Source organism: Ammodytes marinus (genome assembly GCF_949987685.1).
Source record: "Ammodytes marinus genome assembly, chromosome: 7".
NCBI lineage: Eukaryota > Metazoa > Chordata > Actinopteri > Uranoscopiformes > Ammodytidae > Ammodytes > Ammodytes marinus.
Window position 1 is genome coordinate 28,440,969 of NC_137211.1, and position 12,908 is coordinate 28,453,876.

The window sequence follows — 12,908 nt, forward strand, 5'->3', positions numbered from 1 at the left end:
AACATCATGCTCAGTGAAGCATTGTTATGCCAATCAGCTCGATTGTATTTATTTCTATTTATATAAAGGACATATAGATTCATTATTAAATCATATCGAAACATCTTCTCCTGCTGGGATTTTCTTTCCTTCATCAACCTGACGTATGTGATAATTTTTTTAAAACATGAGATTGAAGATATAAAAGTTAATATAGAAATAGACATTCTATTCAGAATTGGCCGTCTTATTAAAGTGTCAACCCTCAGTCTGATTTAAGTCTCTGAAACTTGGATGGATGCTCTTATTTTTGCTTCGGCAAGAACAACACTGATTTGTATGATTTATTAGACATGTACAAACACATTAGACCTTGTATTTTTCTACTAATTGGAAGCAAAAGTGTGATGCCTCTTGATTCACCGATAGTTACTGTCAGTATTTTATCTTGGTTGAGACAAACATGTGAGGTGATTCAAGGTTAAATCTGAAAACATTCTAGGTAGCTTTAGTTTTACCAGGCACTAGGATGGCTGCCCTAAAAGGAAGAGGCACCAACCGGTAACCATGAGGTCGCTGGTTCAATCCCCGGCACCAGACAGGAGGGTGTTATTTGTAAAACTAGTGGTGGCTGGTATTAGATGTATGGAGCCCACCATCTCTACCATTGTGTCCTTGAGCAAGACACTTAACCCCAAACTGCTCCACTCCTGTGCTATGGCTGATCGTGCGCTCTGACCCCCTCCAAAGTGTGGTAACTTGAGAAGGGATATGTGAAATGACAAATTTCAATGTAGAATTGACTAATAATGAAAACTCACCTGACCAGCAGTGGAGTACAATTTTGGGTCGGAGACCTTGGTCTGTCTTATTAAAGTCTAGTGGGTTCTTCTAGAAAACTTTTGCTTACAGACCGAGATTCCCAGTGCTGGCACTTTAAGAAAAAAGGTTTTATTGAAATTTAATTTCACAATTTTCACATTGTTTTTAGCAGAACAAATACAACTGTTCCATTGTTACAACGTTAAGAGTTTGGGTTTGTCACATGACGATGGGAGCGAACATTACCACTGGTTGCAAATGTGCGTAAATAAACACACCCAGATCCTTTAATTCCATGGGATCCCACAGAGCAAGATGACCTCACCTCTGACCGAGGTGACACAACAAGTATTTACAAATCAAGAGAGTGAAGATTATTACAGTGAAGATACAACACAGCTAAGGGTTAGACCTTGTAGGAGCTGCTGGTGGTAAACATTAGTGTTGATGTCTGGTAGTTTTGTACTGGTCTACCAATTTCCCCTGAATTTCATTGCCACAGCACCTACATTTCAATCCTCATGTTACACTGAAGATCTGCAATAAAAGCGTTTGGACACAACACATGACGATAACATAACCACACGTTCATGCAGAGATATTTGTGTGGCATGCGATCAAATCTCAGGCCGATGGCAAAGAGTCGTGGCCCTCATTTGATTCTCAATGAAATGTCAGCAGGGTGCAGGTAACACTGACTGCAGCATAATGTACACTCTTTACAAAACACATTCCACATCCGTCTCCTGACAATCGCCACTTGTTCAACAAAAAGCTCAAGTTTCTTTCTGACAGTTCCAGGCCCTGATAAGCTGTGTGAAATACCTCGCACACGTTTCAACATCCTCATAGAATGGGCCCACGCAGCAGTAGCGCTTATTTATTGTTCTGCTACGTTTTCTGGGCTCTCTCTTCCACATAGAGCTGCATCTGTTCAAAGACAAGAGAACAACTGAACATCAGAAAAGAGCCAATGGGAAAATATTTGAACACGGCAGGATGAAAGAGTAGAGTCCAGCTGCAGCCCCGGAGACAAACACCCTGGCGTGACAACAACACCCAGGCATGACGGAAGTAACTGTGGTGTGACGGACGCGGTTTTTGACTATTTAGCTTCCATGACATGTCTGCTACGTCACTCATTTGCCCTAGCCCTAACCACGCAGCTATGATGCCTGAACCTAATCCTCAAAAACAATATAAATAACACAAACTTAGTAGCCTATCGGTCTGACTCTGCAGTCTTTTTATTGTTTGACGTGACCTACTCAAGATGGCCGCTGCGGTGTTCCGTCAGCCGAGTGGAGCTCAATTGCGCCGTGGCTAATCTAATGTACTATCTATATATATTCTAACCTCTCCCTGTCCCCTTGCCCTAATCCTAACCACCCAGCTGTGATGCCTGAACCTAATCGCCAAAACAATATGAATAACAAAAACTTAGTTGTTTACAGTTTAGAAGTTTATGACGTTGCAAAAAATAGAATCTACAGGTAACGTCCGTCACACCACAGTACTTCCGTCCCGCCTGGGTGTTGTTGTCACATCAGGGTGTTTGTCTCTGGGGCTGCAGCTGGATACTAATGGGATGAACAATCATCAAAACAATTAGGGAATGGGTCAACATAGTGTATGTCAAAGTGTTTCAACTGATAAGAGGAGTCTGTGCTCACTTTAACTATGTCTGACGTCATGGTCTTCAGCGGGATGAGGCGAGGCTCCTGCATGTGGACCTCCTGCTCATCCGCAACTATCCAGGGGAAATCCTGAAGAAGGAAATAAACAAATGTGACAAAAGGCATGGATCAAAGCGGCCAGTTTAAGTAGCTGTACGTCACAAGTTGATCCGTTTGCATTATTCTAAAACCTCACCTTGATGACTTGAACCTTCTCCATGTTGCGGGTGGCAGCGTCTCTGGTGTGTACAAGTACTGAAAATGAACACCCTGTAAAAAAGAAGAATAATACAGGAAAAAAGACAGAAGAAAACAACAGGTCAGCTTAAATAGCTCAAAGAAGTAGAAGTCATTTATATTCGTGTTTGCTTGTTCATAAGAAACAACTGTATTTGCACTGAGGATGTTGCATCTGAAGAGCTGTATCAGAGCCCTGAACTATGCCTTACAGGCAGTTACTCTCGGGCAGTCGGGCTACCACCTCCTTTGCAGTAGAGAGGGGACTGCTGCATCTTTACCAACCAAAGCCTGGCCCTGACCATAGCCAAATGCAAACTAAAGCATTACATTAATAACACCAGGATTCCATGTTGTTATACAAAGTAATAACTGGACCAGTGGTGTAGACAATAGTTTATATAGCTGCTAATACTGGATACTGGGCTAATCTACGCCAGGGATAAGAGCAAATCATATTTTTTTAAATATTTTTTTATTAAGTTTAAGGAATATAAAAGTGATAGGTAGAGGGAACCATCATGTTTTTTCTTTCTCTCTTTAGCTAATCATCAGGGACCTTACCTGGTGGGTTAGTGTTTAAAACAGCATCACACACGCTGATCTTCAGAATGAAGGCCCTCAGCAGCTGCTCCACGTGTGACAGTAATGTGTCGGAGCTGCAACAAAACAAAACCACACGCGGTTAGTGTGACCAGCTTCACCCTTTAAAAATGTATCACAAAATATGAACGTTGTTTGTTATTCTCAGTTGTTGAAATAAAATAATGAGAAGAAGAGAAGAGGGGACACACCTGATGGACAGCAGTGTAGGCTGGGACATCTCAAAGACAAATCTCTCTACTGGATGATGCTCTTTGTCCATGATGACCACAACCACCTTCTCTGCATCGTTCTGGGAAGGGAGAGGGAAAATCCAGTGGTAATACACAGCCTAGGCTCTGTAAAGTGGCCTGTAGCTAGCTACGGTGTCCCCCCCTTTGTTCAGAAAACCGTTGTTTGTATTACCAGTTAAGTGTTATTGACACCAACTTTCTTTTCAGCACACATTATACGGAAAGTTAGCGGATCGTGAGGAAATATTCACAGATTTTGTCAAAAAGCAACTATGACGACAAGCATTATCCAGAATCGCAGACTGCACCTTTAATCTCAGCATCATGTCTTTTCTTACCTTCTCGATGAGCGGCTTTACACAATGAAGTGTATCTTGGATATACCGATTCAGCTCTGGGTGACATGACATCTGGAGAGAAACGCAACAGAAAAAAACAGAAGACCGGTATTGGACATGTCAATAGGTAAAGCCTTCCTGAACACTGTAAGAGTTGAGTTATTGCGCCATGTGTGATTCTGTAAGGCCTATACCTGGACCGGCACGTTGTATTTCTTTCTCTTCTGAAATATTCCAGAGGGATACACTTCACGGACATACAGGATGAGATGAATAGCGACCTCCAGGAACTCACACAGGATGTCAGCAACCACTGGGGTAAAAAGGAATTCACTGGTTAGTAAGACCTATCATGGACTGTATTGGTTCTTTCTTGTGCTGTTAGAAAGTACCACCAAACTCAATGTAAAATACCAGGACATTTGTGGTCTCTTCATATGTAATGAAACGCAACACGACACGAGTCGACAACAATTATTAGGAAGAATTTACAGAAATAATCCGCTAATCAACTGCAGTTAAGGTTCAAATGACCAAATTAGCAAACATATCAACACATCGGCTGCTATGAAAGGACGGTCGGGGCCGTGTCCTGCCACTTCAAAGTTTGGTTGTCTCACCTTGTCCGAAGTTGAGGTCTTGCCTGGTTAGAGTTGTCATATTCTCTCTTCCAAAAAGCGATAGAAAATGTTTAAAAAATGGGTAATTTCCCGGGCAAGCTAACGTTAGCAAAGTGGCGGTCCGTCAGCCTTTCACTGTGTTGAGGCTGTTGTCAGTTGTTAATATAGTCACCAGTTTGCGGATATTTACCATCTTCAGGAGGCCGCTCGAAATGCCTCTTTCTACAAAGATTAACGGAAGATTATAAAAACCGCAGAGGCAGCTAGTTTTTTAAACGAAATGAGAGATTTCACGGTCCAAAACAACCGCGGCATTTCCTCCGTTAGTGAGGCGATTAACATTGACGTGCATTGTTTACAAGACGCTCACCGTCCACTAGTGATGACGTATATAATGTTACTTGGCTTGCCTCTATCAGGTCCATGGCCCCATGCCATGGCCTCTATGCCTTGGTATTTTCCATGGTATTTTCGTGACTGTTTTAAGAACAAATGCCACTGGCTGTGGATATTTGTGTATAGCTAGAAACCTTTGGCATTTATGTTATGAGAACAATACTGGTAAAATCATAGAGGATAAAACAATTCAAGAATGAAAAGAAAAATGCAATTCATCAGGTATAGTACAGGCATTTTGTGAGAAAATATGGGTGGACCTCTCAAAAATTGCAACAGAAACCATTTCAACTGTTTTTGACTCATGAATATGTAATTGATAACATACTAAAAGTCTTAAGGAATCCAAGTGGTGGAAAGTTACTTTCTAAGGGGTTTCTTAACCATACCTTTATGTAAATGTTCGGCTTCCTAAAGTACTGTTTTATGGTAGAGGGGATATGTACAAAATTGTTAACCTTTTCAGAAAAGCTTGAAACTTGGTACACTTATACAGTTTGGGGCTCTGAACATTTTCAGATATTAAGCCATTGCAAAATTGAATCACGGTTGCCATGGAGACCATTTTACTTTCCGCCATAGCCTAATTATGCATTTGTCATCATAACTCCTGAACTAAACATAATACCACATAACTAGTGATGTCTAACCCTATGTTTTCATGGTCAGGGATTACTATGATACCACACAACATCAGAAACAGTTAAGGTCAATAGTTAAGGTTGAATCCAATGTTAATTTTTATTTATTTATACATTCTTTTCTGATATCCACACAAATCGTTCATTACTGTCCATATCAACCGACAACTTTGTTTAACAAGAGATATGGTACAATGCATGTGCAAATAAATGATTAACTATGAAGTCATAATATTCATTTGATTTAATTTTCTTGCCATAAATGTATTAAATGTTTTCAAGATAACAATGTCAAGTTATTTTTGGGTAATTTTTGCCTTTATTAGTTAGAGAGAGAGATCAGAACCATATGACCCGACAGCAGACCTGGAACTCATATGGAAAACTGCCATCCTGTTTGTCTCACAAAGGCCAGCATGGTCTAGTATGATGCAATTTGCACAGCATGGCAATCACCCGGGGTAAACATCCTTTGTGTTTACCCCATTGGTTGATATGAGACGTAGTGACCCTACATGCATCTACTCCGCATGTAAGTTCCTATGTGAACATGCCCACTGCCACAATTCCACCCCGATCATCACATTTTATCAACCACTGGTGGAAGGCATTTTCTTATGAAAGCAGCTGAGCCAGAGGTTAGTGACTTGGGGGCGTCCACACTGATATGAGTTGTTGGGGTCCATTGGGCATGTCATGGTTGATGCTGGGAAGAGGAAGTGATAATGATTTTCTATGCAGCCATTGTGCACATTATGACAGGGAAGATGTTTGGATGGGATTTGCATTGAAAGAGTCCTTCTGAGATTCTGCCTGATGCACTTGTTGTAACTCCCCTTTAGCTGCAAGGAGATCCAAAATACTATGATGAAGAGATGTCATCAGCAGATGATACCTGCTGGAGATCGTTTATAAAACTCTGGTGTCAATTACAGTCATATGAAAAAGTTTGGGAACCCCTCTCAGCCGGCATTATAATTGACTCTGCTTTCACAAAAAAAATATAAAAATGGTATGCCTTTAATTTACCAGGAACAGCTAAGTACTGGGATGTTTTCCAAACAAAGATTTTTTGAAAAGCAGTATTTGGTTGTATGAAATAAAATAAAATGTGAAAAACTGGCTGTGCAAAAATATGGGTACCCTTGTGGTTTTGTTGATTTTAATGCCTGTAACAGCATGTAAAACTGATTACTTTAAACACAAAGTTGGTTGGATTATGTTGTTAAGCCTTGAACCTCATAGAAATGTCTGTTTAATCATGAGAAAATGTATTTTAGGTGCCTAAATGCAAGTTGCACTTCTCTTTGACTCTCTGCTGAAGTGAGACAGAATGGGATCATCAAAACAGCTCCCAAAAGATCTGAAAAACAAAGATTGTTCATTGTCATGGTTTAGGGGAAGGCTACAAGAAGCTTTCCCAAAGGTTTCAATTGTCAATTTCGACTGTAGGGAACGTTGTCAGGAAATGGAAGGACACAGGCACAGTGGCAGTTAAACCCAGGCATGGCAGACCAAGAAAAAAACAGGAGCGGCATAGGTGGAGGATTGTGAGAATGGTTGCACACAACCCACAGATCACCTCCAAAGACCTGCAAGAACATCTGACAATGAACAATCTTTGTTTTTCAGATATTTTGGGAGCAGTTTTGATGATCCCATTCTGTCTCACTTCAGCAGAGAGTCAAAGAGAAGTGCAACTTGCATTTAGGCACCTAAAATACATTTTCTCATGATTAAACAGACATTTCTATGAGGTTCAAGGCTTAACAACATAATCCAACCAACTTTGTGTTTAAATTCATCAGTTTTACATGCTGTTACAGGCATTAAAATCAACAAAACCACAAGGGTACCCATATTTTTGCACAGCCAGTTTTTCACATTTTATTTTATTTCATACAACCAAATACTGCTTTTCAAAAAATCTTTGTTTGGAAAACATCCCAGTACTTAGCTGTTCCTGGTAAATCAAAGACATACCACTTTTATATTTTTTTTGTGAAAGCAGAGTCAATTATAATGCCGGCTGAGAGGGGTTCCCAAACTTTTTCATATGATTGTAAGTTGCTGCAATCTATGCAAAGCTGATAGACGATGTCTGCAGAGAAGGCTTGCCATTCTGATGTGATTCTCAGAATAAGATGACTTCTCAAATGCTAAACTGAATCCTTAAAATCCATTGGTAGACATATTTTGCAAGTTTCTGAGAATTGGGAACTTCACCTTGAAACAATATCAGAAATGCTTCCTTTCATGGCAGTATCAGGGCATAATCTCTACACAAAATCAGCTCACATCTACAGTATGTGCAGACAGGGCCGCCCATAAGGGGTAGAATGTCGTGATCACAGCTGGCTGCTGTGCGCTCCTCCTCCTTCTGCCACTCCCACTCCCCCTGTCTGTCTCCACACCTGGTTCTCATCACCAATCAACTCACCTACATCTACTCCTGGTTTCCCTGCTGTCGTCGCCAGATCGTTATCATTCACTACAGTGGTAACTATTCACGCCTGGCTCCAGTTGATAGTAACTCGCTCGTTCTAGTTTCTAGTGTAGTTCTGTGATCCTTCTTAACTTGTGTTTTCCTCTGCCTGCAGTTACCCGGATCACTACCTCCAGTCTACCTACCTGCTGCACTACCCCTGGATTCCCCATTCACCACCTGCTCCCCACCTCGTTAAAATAAACCTTTTTATTTAAATCTTACTTTGTCTCTGTCTGCTCTTGGGTCCAGCATCGTAACCATAACAGAACGATCTGGCCAAAATGGACCCAGCGGACATGGACTTTATCCGCGGAGCTCTCGCCGCCCAAGGCTCTCGGGTTGCGGAGCACAGCAAAGCCCTCTGGGACGCTATGGAAGCCTTTAAGAATCTCGCTACTCGAGTTACTCAGTTGGGTGCGCAATTGGACTTACTGGCCTCCCACATCACAGCGCTTCCACTACCAGCGGCACCTCCGCCTGCTCCCACTCTCCCGTCACACCTGCCACGAGCTCGTGAGCCCTTCATTCCTGCGCCGGAGCGCTATTCTGGAGACATGGGTACGTGCAGAGCCTTTTTGATCCAGTGTTCCCTAGTTTTCAGTCAGCAGCCTCTCACCTACCCCACTGAAAAGGCGAAGATCGCTTACATTATGGGGTCACTTAAGGGTAATGCACTAGCGTGGGCTTCAGCATTATGGGACAGTGATTCCTCAGTTAATGACAATTTTGACCTTTTTGTAGCTGAAATGAGGAAAGTTTTTGATCACCCAGTAGAGGGGGGGGGACGCCGCCAAACGGCTTATTTCATTACGTCAGGGCTCCCGCAGTGTAGCTGAGTTCTCCGTTGAGTTCAGGACCTATGCCGCCAGGTCAGGCTGGAACGACAAGTCACTACGTGGGCTTTTTCTTTCCGGTCTCAGTGAGACAATCAAGGATGAGCTGGCTACTAGGGAGGAAGCGGACACTCTCGATGAAATGATTTCCCTCTCTATCCGGCTGGATAATCGCCTACGCGAGCGGCGTAGGGAGAAGACAGTCAGCTCCGTGCCCCCGGCATCCGCTGCTTCCCATTCTCCACACTTCCCTGAAACTGCCCTCTCTGCTCCCGTGACGCATGCTGTCACTGAAGAGGAACCCATGCAGCTGGGGGTCACACGTCTCACCCAGGCAGAGCGGCGTCATCGGATTAAGACCGGAGTGTGTCTGTACTGTGCGCTGCCCGGGCATCTCATCTCCACCTGTCCGTCACTGCCCGAGGGGCAGGGCTCTGCCGTGAGACTCGGGGCCCTGCTGTGCCACGCCTCCTCCGTCCCCGTTCCTCACTGTTCTCGCTCACTGCTGGATGCCACTCTCCTGTCCCTCGGTCGTCCCTTTCCTGTGTCAGCCCTGGTGGATTCTGGAGCGGAGGAGAACTTCATTGACGCCGGTTTCGCGTCTCAGGTTGGCATGAGTTTGGAACAATTACCCTCTCCCTTAACTGTTAACGCCTTAGATGGCCGCCACCTGGCCCTTATTACTCACCGTACCAAGCCCCTTGAGTTAATTGTTTCTGGTAATCACCACGAGATTCTTCAGTTTCATGTCATCCTGTCTCCCCTCACTCCCCTGGTGCTGGGTAACCCCTGGCTCAAGCGGCACAATCCCCAATTTGACTGGTCTTCTGGCAAGGTGGTGAGTTGGAGCACTTTTTGCCATTCCACCTGCTTACAATCTGCTCTGTCTCCAGCAGAGGGAGGTGTTCCATTGCCACAGGAACCCCCCGACCTCTCCTTGGTTCCCTCACATTATCATGACCTGGGAGAGGTCTTTAGTAAGTGTTGTGCGCTCACCCTGCCTCCTCATCGCTCCTATGACTGTGCCACTGATCTCCTCCCCGGCGCCCCTTTGCCCAGTAGTCACCTGTTTAACTTGTCCCGTCCTGAGAGGGAGGACATGGAGAAGGTCAGGGCAGTGACAGACTGGCCCATCCCTGATTCCCGCAAGAAACTGCAGCAGTTTCTGGGATTTGCCAATTTTTTCCGGAGGTTCATCTGTGACTACGGCAGGGTTGCAGCCCCTCTCACCCGTCTCACCTCTCCTGCCCTCCCATTTGCCTGGACGCCTGAGGCGGACGCTGCCTTCTCTGACCTTAAAAGGCTTTTCTCGTCTGCTCCCATCCTTATCCAACCGGACCCCTCCAGGCAGTTCATCGTGGAGGTTGATGCATCTGACACTGGGGTGGGGGCGGTCCTGTCCCAGCGCTCAGCTTCTGATGAGAAGATTCACCCCTGCGCTTTTTTCTCTCGCCGGCTGGTTCCTGCTGAGCGTAACTATGAGGTGGGTGACAGAGAACTGCTGGCTGTTAAACTGGCGTTGGAGGAATGGCAGTACTGGCTGGTGGGGGCAGAACAGCCGTTTGTGGTTTGGACCGACCACAAGAATTTGTCTTACATTCAGACGGCCAAGCGCCTAAATTCCCGTCAGGCCCAGTGGGCCTTGTTTTTTGGACGTTTCAATTTCACCCTCATTTACCGGCCCGGGTCCCGCAACGTCAAGCCTGACGCCCTCTCTCGTCAATTCACCGCTGTGAACACACCGGTCCTCCCTGACACTATCCTCTCTCCTTCCTGCCTCAAGCTGGCCTGCACGGTTGATGCTCGGGCCTCTAATGGCCACACAGTCCATCCCCAGGTGCCTGTCAAGCACCCTGTACTTCATCCCCAGTATTCCTTCCAGGAGCCTTTACCTGATCTCCATGTGCCCGTCCAGCGCCCTGTGCCTTATCCGCAGTATCCCGTCCAGCGCCCTGTGCCTTATCCGCAGTATCCCGTCCAGAAGCCGGTACCTCATCCCCTCTTGGAGCATAAACCTTATTCTCCGATTCCCCTCTGGGGCACAGAGCCTCATCCCCAGGTGTCCGACGATTCCCCGGTGCCCGTGGGGCCCCCTGTGTATTCCCAGTTTCCCCTCTATGAGCCAGAGCCTCATCCCCAGGTGTTGGAGGATTCCGAGCCTCATCCGGATGTGGTCAAGGACTCTGAACCTCTTCCCCAGGTGGTCAAGGAGACCGGGCCTGCTCCCCAGGTGGTCAAGGAGACGGAGCCTCATCCCCAGGTGGTCAAGGACTCAGAGCCTCATCTCCAGGTGACTTTCTGGGACCGCGAGCCTCTTCCTGAGCGCCACTCGAGGGAGCCTTATTATGATCCCCGGTATCCTGACTTCAACCCTGAGCCTCATCCCCAAGTGGTCAAGGACCAAGAGCCTCATCTCCAGTTTCCTGTCTGGGATTCCGAGCCCTCGTTTCCAGTGACGGACCCTGAGCCTCAGCCCCACGTTCCCCTCTCTGAGCCTGAACCTCTTCCCCAGGTGGTCAAGGAGACCGGGCCCATCCAGATTGGCCTAGGCCGCCAAGAGGCGTCCATTGAGGAGGGGGTACTGTCGTGATCACAGCTGGCTGCTGTGCGCTCCTCCTCCTTCTGCCACTCCCACTCCCCCTGTCTGTCTCCACACCTGGTTCTCATCACCAATCAACTCACCTACATCTACTCCTGGTTTCCCTGCTGTCGTCGCCAGATCGTTATCATTCACTACAGTGGTAACTATTCACGCCTGGCTCCAGTTGATAGTAACTCGCTCGTTCTAGTTTCTAGTGTAGTTCTGTGATCCTTCTTAACTTGTGTTTTCCTCTGCCTGCAGTTACCCGGATCACTACCTCCAGTCTACCTACCTGCTGCACTACCCCTGGATTCCCCATTCACCACCTGCTCCCCACCTCGTTAAAATAAACCTTTTTATTTAAATCTTACTTCGTCTCTGTCTGCTCTTGGGTCCAGCATCGTAACCATAACATAGAAAGTGTGAAAGCTTTCTAGGGCCCAGCCACTTGGGGGGCCCATGGTCTTTGGAAGCCAAGAACCTACCTAGATAACCTTTATTTTTAGATTTTTAGATATTTATGTCAATATCTATTCAAAGTTGGGTGTTTACACAGAGCCGCGGCTCCGCTTAAGGCCATTTAAAAAGCAGTAGAAAAGCTACTTGTGTCTGGGTGTGGATGTGAAAAGTATTTGGACCCCCTGAAAAAACAGGTTGGGTACCTTTTGTAGTTCTTCTTCATTCTTATAAACAGGACAGGCTAGTTACTCTGTCATTGTCCTGAGTCTACAAACAGGTTTAAATTCTCTCTCCCCATAACGTACATTTTTGTGAAAAAGAATTTCCCTTTGGGGACTATAACTTCTAAAGGCTTTGACATAAGTCTTCAGGTTGACACGGCCAGCCAGGTCTGACCAGTTTTTCAGAAACCTGGCCAATTGACCAACCAGGCGAGTGATACCACAATGAAGCTGACGAGCAGCATCATCCTGTTTTAATCATTGTAACCACCAAGGTCCTGCTTTCTGTATTGTTTCTAAAAATTAAAAATTAAAATAGACCTTAAAAAGTTCTTAATGCAAAGAAAGATACAAGGCACAAAGAAGTTGGAAATAACTGAAGGAACAGATTTGTGTTCAAAGATTAAGAACTTTTTTGTAATGATTTCAGTAATGTTTTCAGTAATTCTGCAGTGATGAGAGCAGAATGAACTAAGCCTAAATGTTGAAACCAAATATAGGCCAACTTTATAGTTTTGAAAGGTAGGTTGGTTTGGTTATTCATGTAGAGAACCGCCTTTTTTTTCTTTTTTGTGTGAAGAATTTGTTGTTGTTAATTTTTAAGCGTTATTTATTTCAACAATACCACCAAATATATTTCAAATGATTTATTGTCATGTGCAGAAATACAAAAGAGTGCAATATTTGGTGCAGTCAATTAGTGTAAATGTATCTTATACCAGAAACTAGTAGCATAGAAAACGTGCAAATTGTGAAAACTTCTATATTGCTTTAGTGGATA

General features: G+C 44.8%; 1 protein-coding gene across 1 annotated transcript; it reads right to left on the reverse strand.

Annotated features, from left to right (window-relative positions):
* Window positions 1–992: 992 nt before the first annotated feature.
* Window positions 993–4,822, reverse strand: mad2l2 (mitotic arrest deficient 2 like 2). Its single transcript, XM_080030665.1, has 8 exons — window positions 4,509–4,822; window positions 4,083–4,201; window positions 3,889–3,960; window positions 3,509–3,609; window positions 3,279–3,373; window positions 2,674–2,747; window positions 2,475–2,567; window positions 993–1,731 (listed from the first exon to the last, which is right to left on the reverse strand). Exons 1-8 carry the CDS (start codon window positions 4,546–4,548, stop codon window positions 1,693–1,695), a joined length of 633 nt encoding a protein of 210 aa, XP_079886791.1. The 5' UTR covers window positions 4,549–4,822; the 3' UTR covers window positions 993–1,692.
* Between the last annotated feature and the right edge of the window lie 8,086 nt (window positions 4,823–12,908).

What these genes read in the sequence shown, in the direction of transcription:
- mad2l2 (XM_080030665.1), bottom strand. Translation starts at nt 4,548, where the DNA reads ATGACAACTCTAACCAGGCAAGACCTCAACTTCGGACAAG. An exon ending in AGACCTCAACTTCGGACAAG is followed by an intron (nt 4,202 to 4,508) that starts GTGAGACAACCA and finishes TTTTTACCCCAG; the next exon opens with TGGTTGCTGACATCCTGTGT. An exon ending in CCTACACTGCTGTCCATCAG is followed by an intron (nt 3,374 to 3,508) that starts GTGTGTCCCCTC and finishes GTTTTGTTGCAG; the next exon opens with CTCCGACACATTACTGTCAC.